General features: G+C 43.2%; 1 protein-coding gene across 1 annotated transcript in view; it reads right to left on the bottom strand.

Annotated features, from left to right (window-relative positions):
• DHX32 (DEAH-box helicase 32 (putative)) overlaps positions 1-15,569 on the bottom strand; it is a 133,696-nt gene that overhangs the window by 38,410 nt on the left and 79,717 nt on the right. Inside the window, exons 6-7 of the mRNA XM_089669623.1 lie at positions 7,421-7,520; positions 3,890-4,048 (exon numbers count right to left, since the gene is read on the bottom strand). Coding sequence (XP_089525749.1) covers positions 3,890-4,048; positions 7,421-7,520 — 259 coding nt within the window. The remainder of the gene's footprint in view (positions 1-3,889; positions 4,049-7,420; positions 7,521-15,569) is intronic.

Genomic DNA, 15,569 nt, shown 5'->3' with positions numbered 1-15,569 from the left:
TCAAATGTCATGAAAAGAAAGTACTATTTGTGTGAAAAAATGATATAAATTCCATTTGGGTACAGTGCTGCACGACTGCACAATTACCAGTAGCACAGTGCCAAATAGCAAAAAAATTGCCTGGAGTGGTTAAAAACCTCATGTACCTATAGATGGCTTAATGAATGGCAACCATAAATAAATTACACCTTGCAGATGAGTGTGAACTTGGACTTCATAGGCTAAGGGGTGGACATCAAGGGAGGAGAAACTCTTTGAAGCATGGAACCAACCTATAGGTACATACCCTAAAATCAAAGGCTGAACCTCCAGACTGGAGTTGACATAGGCCTAAGAGGCCCAGAAAAATAACTCTACAGAACCCAACATGTATTAAAAGCCAGGCTGAAAAACAACCATGTAATCACTGGTTAAGTGGTGAGGAACATGGGATGAACTTGTGAAAAGGCTGGGAGCTCTGAGAAGCAAAGAACTGATAAGTAAACAAAGGAAATGCATTTCAGCTATACAGAAAATTGGATGGAAAGGAGAAAAAATAAAATCACCAGAATTCCCATTACTGTACAATGAAGGAGGTTCATGTACAGATTTTATAGTACGCGAGGATTGTAAACCATTAGCTATTGACTTTAGCCCTGTCAATGAGAAAATCTGTGCGTTCCGAATGAAAGGAGAGGTTTTAATACCTACATGATCAGCGTGCATAGAGGTCATGGATGAGTTTTATGAAAACGTGGAAGAGACATATAGAAAAGCTCCCACAAAGGATTCTAAAATAATAATTGTTAGATTAAATGCAATTATGGGATGAGAAACGATATACAGCCTATACATACACTAAAAGGCCAGGTGATTAAGCATTTCCAAGGTAGAGTACTATTAATGCTAGGGCATACAAAGACATTTTAGACAATTGTGGCAAGTTTGATGAAGGCCTTTTTATGTTTCAGCAGGACTGTGCTACTGTGCACAATGTCAGCTTCATAAAGACATGCTTTGACCAGACTGATGTTTAAAAATTTAAACTAGGATAAAAAAGGTAATAAAGCTGTTACAGGGGGTTCAAAAATGCTTTGATATTGCTACTGATGGACAGCATCATATATGTCAGGTTTGATTGTGCCAAAAGCTCCACTGCCATGAATTGCCATGTTGCAGAAGACTTCATATATAGGGGGCATATCTATAAAACAGTCACTGACTCTGGACAACATTTGTCAGTGTGAACATTTATGAGTGTGAATGGTCAGCAATATCATAGTTACAGAAAGCTAAAAAAACAGATTTGTATTGGTCAGAGCTCTCAATAGTGATGAAACTGTTTTAAGGCCTCCAGACAGATTATTTGATTTTGCTTGGACAGAGCAGCTAAGTGCTAGAATCTATGTTAGGCTTTTATTGCCATCGCAGTCCATTTTGGAAAGCTTTCCCCTCTGTTAGGAGGGAGCAGGGTGAGCTGAGCTGCTGAGTTATTGCTGGGAGGGAGAGGCAGGGTGAGCTGAGCTGCTGAGTCATTGCTGGGGTGGCAGAGCAGAGAGAGCTAAGGTACCGAGTCACTACTGGGAGCAAGGTAAGCTGAGGAGTCACTGCTGAGAAAGAGAGGTAGGATGAGCTGCTGAGTCTCTGTTGGGGAGGGAGAGCAGGGTGAGCTGAACTGCTGAGTCACTGTTGGGGTGGCAGAGCAGAGTGAGCTGATCTACTGAGTCACAGCTGGGAGCAGGGTGAGGTGAGTGGCTGAGTCATGGGTTGGAGGTGGGAGCAGGGTGAACAGAGCTGCTGTGTCACTGCTGGGAAGGAGAGACAGGATGAGCTGAGCTGCTGAGTCACTGCTGGGGAGGCAGAGCATTGTGAGCTGATCCACTGCTGGGGAGGCATAATAGGGTGAGTTGAGCTGCTGAGCCAGTGGTAGGAAGGCACAGCAGGGTGAGCTGAGCTGCTGGGGAGGCAGAAAAGGATGAGCTGAGCTGCTGAGTCACTGCTGGGGAGGTAGAGCAGGATGAGCTGAGGAGTCACTGCTGGGGAGGCGGAGCAGGGTGAGCTGAGCTGCTGAGTCACTGCTGGAGAGGCAGAGCAGGGTGAGATGAGCTGCTGAGTCACTGCTGGGGTGGCAGAGCAGGGTGAGATGAGCTGCTGAGTCACTACTGAGGAGGCAGAGCAAGGGTGAGCTGAGCTGCTGAGTAACTGCTGGTGTGGCAGAGCCAGAGAAGCTGAGCTACTGAGTCACTGCTGGCAGCAGGGTGAGCTGAGGAGTCGCTGCTTGGAGGCAGGAGCAGAGTGAACAGAGCTGATGAGTCGCTGCTTGGAGGCAGGAGCAGGGTGAACAGAGCTGATGAGTCACTACTTAGGGGTGGGAGCAGGAAGAGCAGAGCTGCTGTGAGAATGACGTGAACAACTTTGGTGCTTTTGCTGTGAATAGGAGAATGAATTGCTCCACAGTGCTACAGTTACAGAGGTCACTAATGGCTTGTTTTAATGTTCATTTACTGCTTGTTAGGAGTATGTAAATACTTGAATGCCCATAGCATGGTGACAGTTCTACTTTAAAGACATGAAAGCAGTTATACAGGGCATGATGGAAACCTTTGCCTCAGTAAAGAACTATAACAAGGAAATAATATTTCTACTACTCTTCTCAACTCCAAATGCAATAAGATAGATAACCAATAATCCTAAAAACACTATACAAAATACAACTGTACAGTGAAAAATGAGAATACAGAATTAAGCAACTATCCATATACAGTAGCAACTAATCAGCATCTTGGATGGCTTGTCTTTGCTATAAGAATGGGGAAGGAATCTCAAAGAAATCTTGGAAGAAGAAAAAGAGAAGACAAAAGAAAACTAAAGTTGTTATGTGGAAGGGGACTGAGGAAAGCTCAGAGTCAGAAATCAGAGATAAAAAGGAATAGAATAGGATGGGCTATAATTATGCAGCAATCATTTTTAGGCAAGCAGTTAAGTATGAAAACATACATGCATATGTTATATCCATGTAACTCCTTATGCATGCATTTTCAGGGCCGATATTTTACTGTATTGTAAACAAACACCAAAGTTTCATTGCCTGACATTTTCAGCGTCTCACTATTTTTGCAGTTACTATTGCCATGATAATACATTTTTGGACAATCAATAAAAGGCATAGTAACTTACTGACCTCTAAACCCAACTCTTAAACTGGGTATACATGGACTGAAAAATCAGCTTGTGCAGCAGGAGCAGGCCGCTTTCTAATCTGTGTGTAACCACTCCGGTTTGACAGAAGCCAATCAATAGATTGCCTTCTGTAGAATGGTTATGTTGGAAAACCTCATTTGAGTAGCGGCTTGCAGCCGATCGGCTGCAGCACTGATCGGCTGCAGGGCTGATCAGTGTAATCTGACAGCAGTGTAGCGTCTTCCGACGGTGTCCTTGGTTGTGTGGATGCAAGAATCTGTTTTTTGTTTTGTTTTTTTATGTTCAGCCTGCAGACTGAACGAAAACAAAATTGATCCAAGGGTACCTAGCTTTAGTCAAAGCTTCAGGAGAAATGTATACTTTCACGGTGACAAATACCATTTCTGCAGAGCTATAAGTTAATTCTTCATGTATGAGAATTGTTGTAACACATGTGAGAAACACTCCAAACATCATTGTACTTCATTTCTTCTACCAAATTTCCAATGCCAAAAGCAATCCTTCAAAACCCATCACTTTCTCATAGCTGTTGCTCAGCAAGGAAACTGACTATACTGTCTGACATAAAGACAACCACTAGAGAGAATATCTACCACTGTGTATTATGTTACAAAAATGTACAAATGTGAATTTTGCTTTTAAGTAACCTTTGAAATAGAATTTGAAAAGATGTGATAGCATTATTGTAATTGTTGTAAAGAAAAGATACCTGGCCTATTAATAAATTCAGAGTGGCCCAGACCGGCAATGTCCATCCTCTTCAGAAACAGGACCATGGACGTCAGGTTAGACTCCTGGACCTTCGGAGTCAGGAGGGTTTTCATTTCAGTTTGGGTGACCTCCTCGGGGTAGAGACAGAACATTTTCCCTGTAGAGAGAGTCATATTATGTGGTTACACAGCAGACCCCCATCAGAAGGAGCTGCACTGCGTTCAAGAGGAATACATATGGTGCAAATAATAAAATATTAGCAGTAAAATATATTGGAAGCAATTTAGGACCTGGGAGATACAAGAGAACCTGCAAAACGAATGAACTGGGAAATGTACAATGGTGTCCCCCCGGTGACTTTAATGAGCTACAAATCAGAACCAGCATTTTATCTTAGGACTGCTACAGGCTGCAGACACAGGACCACTGGATGTCAATGAATGAAATATGGAATGCTGTTTTGTTTAGGGGGACATTAATAATCCTGTTCTTGCTGGGTCCCAGGAAGCCTCATTGCAGAGCATTGCAATAGCAGCAGGAAATGTGCACATACAAGATAGAAGATACTGGCTTTGCTCGCCAGTCTGAGCGTCTGCAGATGTCAGCGCTTATGTAATTGACTAATATCACCAATACGAATTGGTCAGAACAGAGTTTAATATGTATATGCCGGTTATTTTCTTTTATTGAACTCCGAGACAAGCCTAATTACAAGAGTCATGCATATTCCTACTTGAATCTTGGTGTACTTCATGTATTTTTCCCACATCCGTGTAGTAATCCAGTGTGAAACATTATCTCTTTACAGGAGCTTCTTGTAATAAAGCCCAGTCACTGCTGCTCTCTCTCCTTGTGCAGGGTGACTGGTCTTGTCTCCACCCACTGCTTTTTTCTGCAGGCAGCCCGTAGTGGGTGTGTGGCTTTATAGGTCCCTCCCAGGGGCGGACTGACAACTCATGGGGCCCCCGGGCAATAGGGAATCATGGGGCCCCTGTGCCCTTGCCCAAACTCAAAAAAGCCTATGAAAAAGGTACCAGGGGCATCTCATGGGGCCCCCTACTGACTCCGAGCCCACGGGCAGTGCCCGAGTTTCCAAATGGTCAGTCCACCTCTGGTCCCTCCTACAGTTTTGCTCTCTAGACAAGCTATATTTAGTGCAGTAATGATGTCACTGCTATTTTTAGAAGGCAATATGTTGGTTTGCAAAGGCATTTGGAGCACAAAAAGTGAATTTATATCCTATGTGGCTATTGAGAAATACAGTTTATTTAAAGTTTCAAGGTTGTGTTCCCTGAATTCAGATTTAAAGCCGAAGCAGAAGCTACAATAAATGCTACATCTCCCTCTGTGCTGAAGCCCCCCCTTATGTTTTGTCTTTTTAAAATGGTCTCTGATGTCATCACAGGAGATAAAAAGATCCTTCAGCCGCTAGAGCCTGGAGGAGGGATCCATAGGTACAAATGTGGGCAAAGAGATATGCAGCAGAAAAGGCAGAGAGTTATCCAAGGCAGGCATAGCTTGTATGCAAGACACCAGCTTCCATTTCTGGTCTCTGCCCGATGACATCAGAAGAGGCAGTGAGGAGACCAGTCACCCTGCTCATAGAAAGCAAGTAGCAGTGACCGGGCACTACCAAAATGGGGACATTGCTAACCAGAAAGGTTGCATGTTTAAATGGTGCTCTGAAGCACAGGATCAATTATTAATGCAGTGAAAACTATTTTTTCACCAGGTATGCTGCATCTAAAGAATTAAAGAGTAACTCCAAATCTGTTGAGAATAAAAAAAAAAAAAAAAAAAAAAACACTCCCTCTGGGTGATCTATGTACATTGCAAGGATTTTACCAAACTTCGTAACTAATTCCTACCTTTAGTGGTTTGTCTGTGTCCCAGTGCAAAATCAATGTGATTTCCCTTTGGGAGTAGCTCACCAAAAAAAATATTTTTGTTGCAGAGGATGCCCAAAATCTAAACTTGTATCCAAGTGCAGACTTCTGGGAAAATCAGTGAGCCAATTACACAAGCAGGAAAAGACATTTCTGGGGGCGTTCTGTACACCATCTGTGTACAGAACGCCTCCAGGTTGCCGTATTGCATTGCATTTTTGCTTTTTACAGAAAATTACAGTGCTGCAGATTGAAAAAGGAAAGATAATTTTTAATAACATTCAACTGAAATTTGACTTGTTTCACAGTTGTATATGCCATATTATCTTTTTTTTTTTTCATTTGCCATTTTTTTTTTCCAATGAAAAAGGAGTTACCCTTAAAGGCAAATTCTATTGTACCTGGAGCTCAGCTTTAATACAGCGCTATCAACAAATATGGTGGGATTGTCCAAAAATACAAAGGTTTTGGAAAGATGCAATCCAATTCATACAAGAGGTATTGGGGACAACCATACAGAAGGATCTATGGGTGTGTTTTATAGGACAGAAGCATCAGTGAAGCACTATAAAAACAGTATATTGTACCACCTAATCAGTGCGGCTAAGGGGCTTATTCCAAAATCTTGGCGGTCACAGGAGCCCCCAACAATGAGGGACTGGTTAGACAGGGTGGAATATATAGGTAATATGACTAAATTTAGAAAGGATTGGGGAAGATGGTATGACTAAGGCATCTGGAAAATATATTGAAGTAATGGGAGGCCCAGGGATCTGATTTGAAGTTGGAGCATAAAGGGAAGATCTGTAAGGCAATAGCATGAATAGGGAGAAGGGAAAAGAAAGACTTGAGGGAAAGGAAGAATAGTAAGAAAAAGGAAGAGTTGGAAGCAGGGGCGGACTGACCATTTGGAAACTCGGGCACTGCCCGAGGGCCCGGGGTCAGTAGGGGGCCCCATGAGATGCCCCTGGTACGTTTTTCATAGGCTTTTTTGAGTTTGGGCAAGGACACAGGGGCCCCATGATCCCCTATTGCCCGGGGGCCTCATGAGTTGTCAGTCCGCCCCTGGTTGGAAGTGAGGATCGAGGAGAAAGATCATAGGTATAGAATGGAAAGTTGGAAAGAGAAGGGAAGAGCTAAATGGACCGGGGTAAATTATTAGGGGGTTGGGTGAGGGGGTTGTGGGCTTGCAAAATTGTAGGGGAATAGTTGTATTTAGGATGTAAATGTTATTTTGCTGTGCTTTTGTAAGAAAAAAAGAATTTAATAAAAAAAAAAAAAAAATACAGCGCTATGATATTCCAAAGCTCATTAAAGTAATAGCATAAGCAGTTGACCAAACAAAACCTAGCAGAATACATGCACTATTGGGGCCGTGTTTGTTATAGCTTACTCCTAATAATGATCAGCTATTGATTCAAAATGCTTATAAAACCTGGGAGGGGTGGAGGACCTGTAATAAAAATATACTGGAACACATCAAAAGTTTACAGCAGCCAAGAACGTACATGCGATGCAGCCAGTATCTATAACAAAGCAGGATTACGGTGCATAGGGGAGAACTTACTACTATAAAAACACATCAAATACACGTTTCACTGCTGCAGACTTGCAGACAATATTTTCCTTTATAAATGTTTTACCTGCAGGACCAGGAACCAGAATCTGCTTCCTCATCTCCGCTTGAACCTTGCTGATTAGCTGATTGATGACAGACGCAGCACGAATCCTGGTGTTGTAAACCTTAAAGTAAGAAGATGAAAAAACATAAAAATCTTGTTTCTGGGAATGTAGCTTTCGGTAAATCCCTTAAAGGGAAACTTTCAGGAGTAAATCCCTTAAAGGAAAACTATCAGGATAAAAGATTAACTTTATTTCCTTTTTGATAAGAGAAAGGGAGGGTTATAGCCTCTGTCAGGTTTTTTTTTTTTTGCCCTCTTTGTCCCATAGGGGAGATTTCCCTTCACTTCCTGTCCCATAGCAAAAACAAGAAGCAAGAGCAAGAGAAAATCCTTCCAAAGTGAGAGAATCCTGAGGTGTCACCAGAACTAGCGTCCCTATTGGGAGATTTCTCCTCTATTACTGTTCTGGTGTCAACCCAACATTTGGGATTTTCTTTCAGTTTCAATGAGAACAGTAAACTGTACAAACAGGGTGAATCTCTGTTACCGTGGCACAGACAGACATTAAAAAATGGTGTTGTCAAAGCTTAATTGAACAAGCTGACATTATTCTTATTCAGGACTTATATAGCGCCAGCAGTTTGCTCCGCGATTTACAATATAAAAGGGAGACAATACAGCAACAATACAGTTCAATACAAGAGGGTTAGCAGGGCCCTGATCCTTGGAGCTTACAATCTAAGAGGGAGGGGCTGGTGGTACAAAAGGTAATAACTGCGGGGGATGAACCGATAGGAGAGATAGAAGATTTGGTTATTAGCTGAAGGCAGGATAGGATTCCCTGAACAGATTTTCAGAGATCGCCTAAAAGTGGGCAGAGTAGGCGACAGTCAGATAGATTGGGGTAGAGAGTTCCAGAGGATGGGGGGGAGGCTCTGGACAAGTCCTGGAGACGAGCATGGGAGGAGGAGACAAGAGAGCTAGAGAGCAGGAGGTCATGGAAGGAACGGAAAGGACGGTTTGGGTGATATTTGGAGACAAGATTGGTGATGTCATTTGGGGCAGTTAAAAATGGCTTTATATGTTATTGTTAATGTTTTGAATTGTATTCTTTGGGCAACGGGAAGCCAGTGGAGGGATTGGCAGAGAGGGGTGGCAGATATGGAATGGTTAGTAAAGTCGATGAGTCTGGCAGCAGCATTCATGATAGACTGAAGAGGGGATAGCCTGCGATGAGGTAGGCCAATGAGGAGGGAGTTACAATAGTCAAGGAGAGAGAACAAGGGAGTGAATAAGCTGCTTAGTGGTTTCCGTGGTTAGGAACAGGCATATCTTGGAGATGTTGCGGAGGTGAAGTCTACAAGATTTGGACAGTGATTGGATTTGGGGGTGAAAGGACAGATGGGAGTCTAGGATTACACCTAACACCCTGGCATAAGGGGAGGGACTGATTGTTGTATTATTGATCTTGATGGAGAAGTCAGGGGAGGAGACACATTAGAAGTGGATTGACTGCCATGCACAGCTGCACCAGATATGGCACTCTCCAGTTTTAGTAAATCAAACCCATTGGGCATTGTATAAATGGGAGGCGTGGCTGTGTTTTAAATGCGCTGTTAGTGTTAAAGACTCCCACCCCTGTTTAGGGACAGTTGCTTCGGTCAGATAGCCTCTTGCATGTCTATTTTGAAACCATTTCATACTTGTCATTTTTGAAAATCGGCATTTGCTTTTGATGCATTTCATGACTCCATAGTCCTTAGATTAAGGCAGTGTTTCTCAACTCCAGTCCTCATGGACCCCCAACAGGTCATGTTTTCAGGATTTCCCTCAGATGAAACAGCTGTGGTAATTACGAAGGCAGTGAAACTGATCAAATCACCTGTGCAAAATAATGGAAATCCTGAAAACATGACCTGTTGGGGGTCCATGAGGACTGGAATTGAGAAACACTGGATTAAGGTGACCGAGATGCCCATTTGGGTATAAATGCTAAGATATGTCTCCGAGACCCATTCTAACTGCCATAAGTTGTCAAACATCTTCAATATTACCAAACAGGTCCAGTTTAATTTGACCAACCACCACCAGCTAAATGCTGTTATGTTCATGGGTTAATCTGGGTTCAGGATTCCACTCAAAACCCAAATATTGTGAAGTTTTTTTTGCAACCATAAGTTCTGTTGAATTTTCAACGCAACACACAAAAAACGCACGGTGGTAGACAGGCTTCCCCATTAAGGGTCTCACAAAGGTGTCGGAGGCAAAAACATAGGAAGCAAGGTATACAAGGACAGGGCTTTTTTTTTTTTTTTTAGCTAGAACCTGGTGGAACTCCGTTCCGCCACCTCCAGCTCAGGTCCTTTGATCCCTGCTTACCACTGTCACTTGTAAACACTGAAGTCTGGCTTCTGTGTTTAGAGGCAACAGCTTGTCTCCCAGTGGCTCCCGCAGATCTGATCTCCTGAGTAACTCCCACTGGGTAAAGGATGGGGACAGAGATGCAGGTGCCCGAGATGCAGTGCGGTCATAGGAGAGGGGGGCATCGCGTGGCAGGTTGCACTCTGTGATCTCCATTTTATACCTGATGCTCAGATAATTTCTCTGCAAGAGGTGGATCTCCTTATAAATGTGTGGAGGAAGCACTAGCGCCAGCTGGGTGCTTTGGCCTAATACAGCAACAAAAGTAAGACATATGGAAAATGGGAGCTTTTAGGGATGGGGGGAAGAGATGAGGGAGGTAGAGAGGGGTTGTGTGCAGAGGTCAGAGCTGAAGAGGGGCAAAAGTGAGATGTGGATGGGAGATGCAGAGGTTATTAGCTGTGGAAGAGGGCTGAAATCTGCACTCTGTGTGTAGCACACTCCTGAAATCTGAACTCTTTACATATCGCACCCTTGAACTCTGCTCTGTGTGTGTAGCGCACCCCTGAACTCTGCACATAAAGGACTCTGGTATTTAATGCTCCTTTAAAGACCCTCCCATTGTTAGTGAAATTTGGCCACACTTACGATTTCATGAGGTTTGGCAGTTGTGTGTGTAGTGGAGGCATGGTTGAGTTCCTGCACCTATTCTCTGAAGAAAAAAAGCCCCGTACAAAAAACGCTACACTTTAAAAATGGCTAATGTGACCGTAGGAAAAAAATGGTCAAAATTCTACATGTTATTCCAATTCCAATCTCGGCATTGCACCAAGACAGTAAAGTGGAGACCAGAGAGAGGACGAAGGCTAGAGAGCAGGAAGAGATGGAGGAGGAAGGGAGGGTGAGGGGTCCAACAGAGTCCTGTCGTATCAGAATGAACGAAGGCTCAAATAGGCAAGAAAAAAAAGATAGGGTTGTAGATTAGAAGAATGCCATGCATGTACTCCATATAACATAGTAACAAAATTTGGAAATCAGTCATGCAAGTGGGCAGTTGGTTACTCCATTTTCATTATATTATTTAAATGACCCAATCCCTAACCAGTGCAATTGTTTTTGTCGTCTAGTGCCTAGGGGCCCACCTGCACAAAGAAGAAATTGTAATAGGATCTTCTTTGCTACCATGGAATAGAGGGCTATTTCTGAGGCTTCTGTCCAAATCAAGCCCATAATTATATTATATAGGCAGAACAATGCATATTGTGAAGTCGGCTGACTTTTTCCTAGATTGGCCCAAGCAAGTGCATGCTATAAATCACATGTGTCAAACACAAGGACCGGGGGCCAAATCCAGCCCGCCAGGCCATTTCATGTGGCCCTCACACCCAGGGCTTTTTTAGCTGGAAAAAGGCAGAGTGGTGCAGAGGTCAAAGCTGAGAAGGAGAGGTGGAAAAGATGTGGACAGCCCTTGAAAGAGAGCTGAACCCTGCACCCTGTGCATAGCACACCCCTAAGCCCTGCACTCTGTACACAGCACACTTCTGAACTCTGCACAACACATACTCCTGAATTGTGCACTCTGTATGTAGTGCACCCCTAAAGCCCTGCACTCTGTACGAAGCAGCACACCTGAACTCTGAATACATTGTCTTACAGATACAACCGACCCTTTGCAGGCAACCTAATGCTGATGTGGCTCGTGATGAAATTGAGTTTGACACCCCTGCCATAAATCATACTCCTTTCTGGAGCAGCTCGGCATTCTATATGTGGTAAATATGGCAAATAGCAACAATTGGATGGTAACGACCTACTGCAGCAACCTCTCTCATGCTATTATAAGCTCCATAGGGCTACTGCCTGTCCACCAAAGTTTTATTACATTGGATGGTCTGTAATTTTATACAAGTAAATATTAGTCACAAAATCCAGCTGGTGACGGGCTCATTTTCCACATAATGCCAACAAGCAGCGGGAGGAACGCTGCAAACCTGAAATGTAAACGACTGTGTGGGCAGGCCAACCGCAGCTAGGGGAAATCCCAATTCAATCTTCCCTGTACAGAGTAAGTAAAAAGAACACTGAGTAGGCCTGTATCGTCGAACAGTGTGCGAGTACAATTACCTTTTCCGTGATTGATCACACACAGGCCAGCCGGAGATCGATATGCACTAATGTAAATGAGCAGAGCTACATAGCAGGCTCTCCTGTGAGGTCTTTCGATAGAGAGGACGCCAATGGCTTGCGCTCTCATCAAGATGTAACCCGCTGAGCTTCAGGAACACTGCCACTCTCAGTCATTAGTGTCCTGGAGCTCAATGCTCTCCAGCACTCATTAGTTTCACAGTTATTTGCAGAGCCTTGTGCACTTCATTTCATGATCCACAAGATGTTACAAGGAAATACGCATCACAAACAATTGTTTACTGTCAGTATAGCAGACATCAAGGGCAAGGGAGAAGACGGATAAAAATATTCCAATATTCTTTTACGTGCATAAAGGACTACTCTATCCTAATAGCAAAAAAACTCCTACTCAAATATTTTTTCTGACAAAAAGTTTACCAAGTGATTACCATACTCTAGTGATTCAACCACTCTTGTTGTGCTCTAGGGCTACACAGCGTAAAAGAGTGACAATATTGTACCAGCATACAAATCTGTGGAGGCCTACCACCTACTCTTTGAAAAACTACTGAACACTAGTGATGAACACTATGAGATGTAGACCTACCTAATTTTCCCCTTGCCTCCTAAATTTTGGAATTGTGACAAAACCAACCTTTGCAGAGGGCTTGGGCCTGGCACTGCCAACCTCCCCTCAACCCCACACAAGGGTTAGATGCTCATTTAAGCCAGGGGTGGAAAGATGGGGAGAAATTCTTGACTAGCACTGCCAGGCTCCCACCATCCATGCAACCAGTCCTCCGCAGCCTCTTCTCTAAGGTGCTTTGAGCTGTGGTTGTATGCTCATCCCCACCACAGGCAATGTAGGTTTAATAGCTCTGTATTGTAAGGGTGCTGCGTGTGTGTGTGTGTGTGTGGGGGGGGGGGGGGGGTAAATACATTTTGTTCAGCTCCCCCTATACAAAATGAGAATTTAATCCTTGCAATGGTGGTGCACCTACTGCAAGAGTTCTTTTGGTCACATTCCCGAAGTTTGTCTTTCAAAAGCTGGAGCCGACTCTTTGAGAATGTCTGTTCAGGGAAAATGCGCATCAGGGTGGAGCCTGTACTGCCGTCATCGTGCATGCTGGAGTCGGAACCAGCGGCTCTGTATGCTGTTGGATACGCTTGTTTCATTGGAAAGATTGTGAGTAGACACACAGCATTTTGGCAATAAACCAAGCGGTTTTACACTATTGGAGGCTGTGATCAGTTTTATTTTGCTGGATTGACATCTATAGAGCAACAGAGGCTATGCGGTGAAGTCTACTTGTTGGTGTGCCCCATGGCTCCCTAATAGATGGATTAGTGACTACAACAAGGTCCACGCACCTCAAAACACTTGCAGCCCACCTATAATTTGGGGTCTTACGATCTGGTAAGAGGCTGTGTGTGTCATGGTGGTGTTACTCACTGGTGACATTTCTAGCGGATTATTGTTTTGTATGGATTTTTTGGGACTTTTTTTATTTATATGTTCACATTTGGTGCTAATGGACATTTATGTTGATTTAGTTATTTAGGATTGTTGTGGATTTAAAGTTACAGCTCAACAATATTGTAACACATAGGTTCAAACACTTGTATTTTTGTTGTTTTTGAGTGCAGCTGTAAAAATATTTTAGGTAATTGTTTTGGCACCAAGCACAGTTTTTTTTCTTTTTACACAGGGCATTTTCATTGTGACTAGTTTGCCTAACCAGGATAGGTAGCAATTATTCCAGGCAAGTGAGAGGAGCCTTAAAGCTGAACACGGGGCACAAAACCTTTCATTAAAACATATTTATCAATAGCCATAAAGGATATAAATCCACTTTGTGTGCTTAAATACCTTTGCACACCCAGATATTACTTTGTAAATTAGCAGTGGCATCATTACTGTGCTGTACATAGCCTGTGCAGACAGAAGAGTTGTGGATGGGACCCAGCACACTCCACCCACTGCAGGCTGCCTACAGAAAACTACAGGAGGGGGCAGAGACAAGACCATTAACCCTGTAAAAGGAGAGACGAGGAGGGGGGGGGGGGGGGGCAGGGAAGAAAAAAAAAAAAAAAAGAAAGATTACATGGCCTACAAAGGGCAGCATGTGGAGGATTAGTAGCAAGACGCACAGACATGGTGCATTTTCTTAGAAAGAGAATGGCAGTCCCTAGTAAACTGATGAAAATATTGATCTAGTGTCACCCTAGTGATCAGGTTTGCATGTACGAGGCATCAGTGCTACAAGATAATGGAAGGTGTCACAAACCATTCTATTGCACATAGCCCGTCATCAGTCTATGTCCATCACCTCTTTTTTTACGAGAATGTGGATACAACTCGATACCCAATGCCGGAGTACACATTTCTCAAGGCATTTTTTTCTTCAGAAGTGTGAATGTTAATCGCGTAGTCAGGTTCTGGACAATGCTGGCAACAAATGTTTTGACTTGTAAATATCTAAAGAGTAATATCTGAGATTGGTAAAGTTGTGTGCCTCCTGAAGAGAAAGATTTTCTGCCATCATAAGAAGTTTATGAAGGTGAGTGATGTCTGCAATGACCCAAGGATTCAATATTCAGTGGGAAAAGAGGGTTTTTTAAGGAAATGAGGGCAATAGGAGGTGGTAAAATAAGAGGCCCCCAAAGTGTATTATTGCTCCGCACACAGAGTATAGAGAGTTGTTGGGTTTTGCAATGCCACCCTACATCTAGAAGGTAGCCAAAGTAGAATGTCCACACAGAGGGGGGTCACAATCTATTGCTTCCAGGGCCACCCATAGAGGAATCTCCCTATGGGCATGATATTTTGTGAGAATAGCTAGCTATGCAGCCTGATAATATTTTAATTGATGTCATAGTTTTCTGGTGAGTTTGGACAGATAGAGTATGCCTAGGTGGTAGTGACCTGCCACCTTTCAATTTAAATTGCAGAACTTGCTATAAGATTCTTACAGCATGAGCAGGAATTGAGGAGGGCAGACCTGAAAAAAGTAAAGTGATTTAGTAGGTAGGCCATTTTGATTGTGGCAAGTTTGCCTAGCCAGGAAAGGTGGAAAATATTCCAAGCAAATGAGAAGAGCCTTAAAGCTGAACACTTGGCATGACAACTTTCATTATACAGATTTCTCAATAGTCACAAAGGATATAAACACACTTTGTGTGGGATTTGCAAGCCCAATTATTCCAGATATTACTTTGTACGGTAGCAGTGACAACATCACTGTTCTGTACATAGCCAGTGCAGAGAGCAGAGCTGTTGGAGATACCCAGATGGCTCCACACACTACAGGCTGCCTGCAGAAAACTACAACGGAGATAAGACCAGTCACCCTGCACAATGAGAGAGAGCAGCAGTGATCGGTCTTCGGTACAGGAAGCTCCTGCACAGAGGCAAAGTTTCACACTAAATTACTGCACAGATCTGGAAGAAATGCACATTGTATACAACGATTCAAGAAGAATACACATGCCTCTTGTATTAATATTTGCTTATCACAGATGTTCGTCATTAAGTTTGCAAAAGAGATGGAGGTAGTCTGCAGCGTACAGGTTACGATCAAAGTTAGTGAAGTAGTTTTCGCCATAGGAGAGGCATATGGACATTTCAAACCTCCATGCTGACCAAAATGGTCTTCAACGTATTCAGTATTATTGTTTATTT

Source organism: Staurois parvus, unplaced genomic scaffold, assembly GCF_062004578.1.
Source record: "Staurois parvus isolate SC_StPar_1 unplaced genomic scaffold, SC_StPar_1.0 ptg000009l, whole genome shotgun sequence".
NCBI classification, from domain to species: domain Eukaryota; kingdom Metazoa; phylum Chordata; class Amphibia; order Anura; family Ranidae; genus Staurois; species Staurois parvus.
The sequence above is the reverse complement of the archived record's forward strand: the minus strand, read 5'-3'. Positions and strand labels throughout refer to the sequence as shown.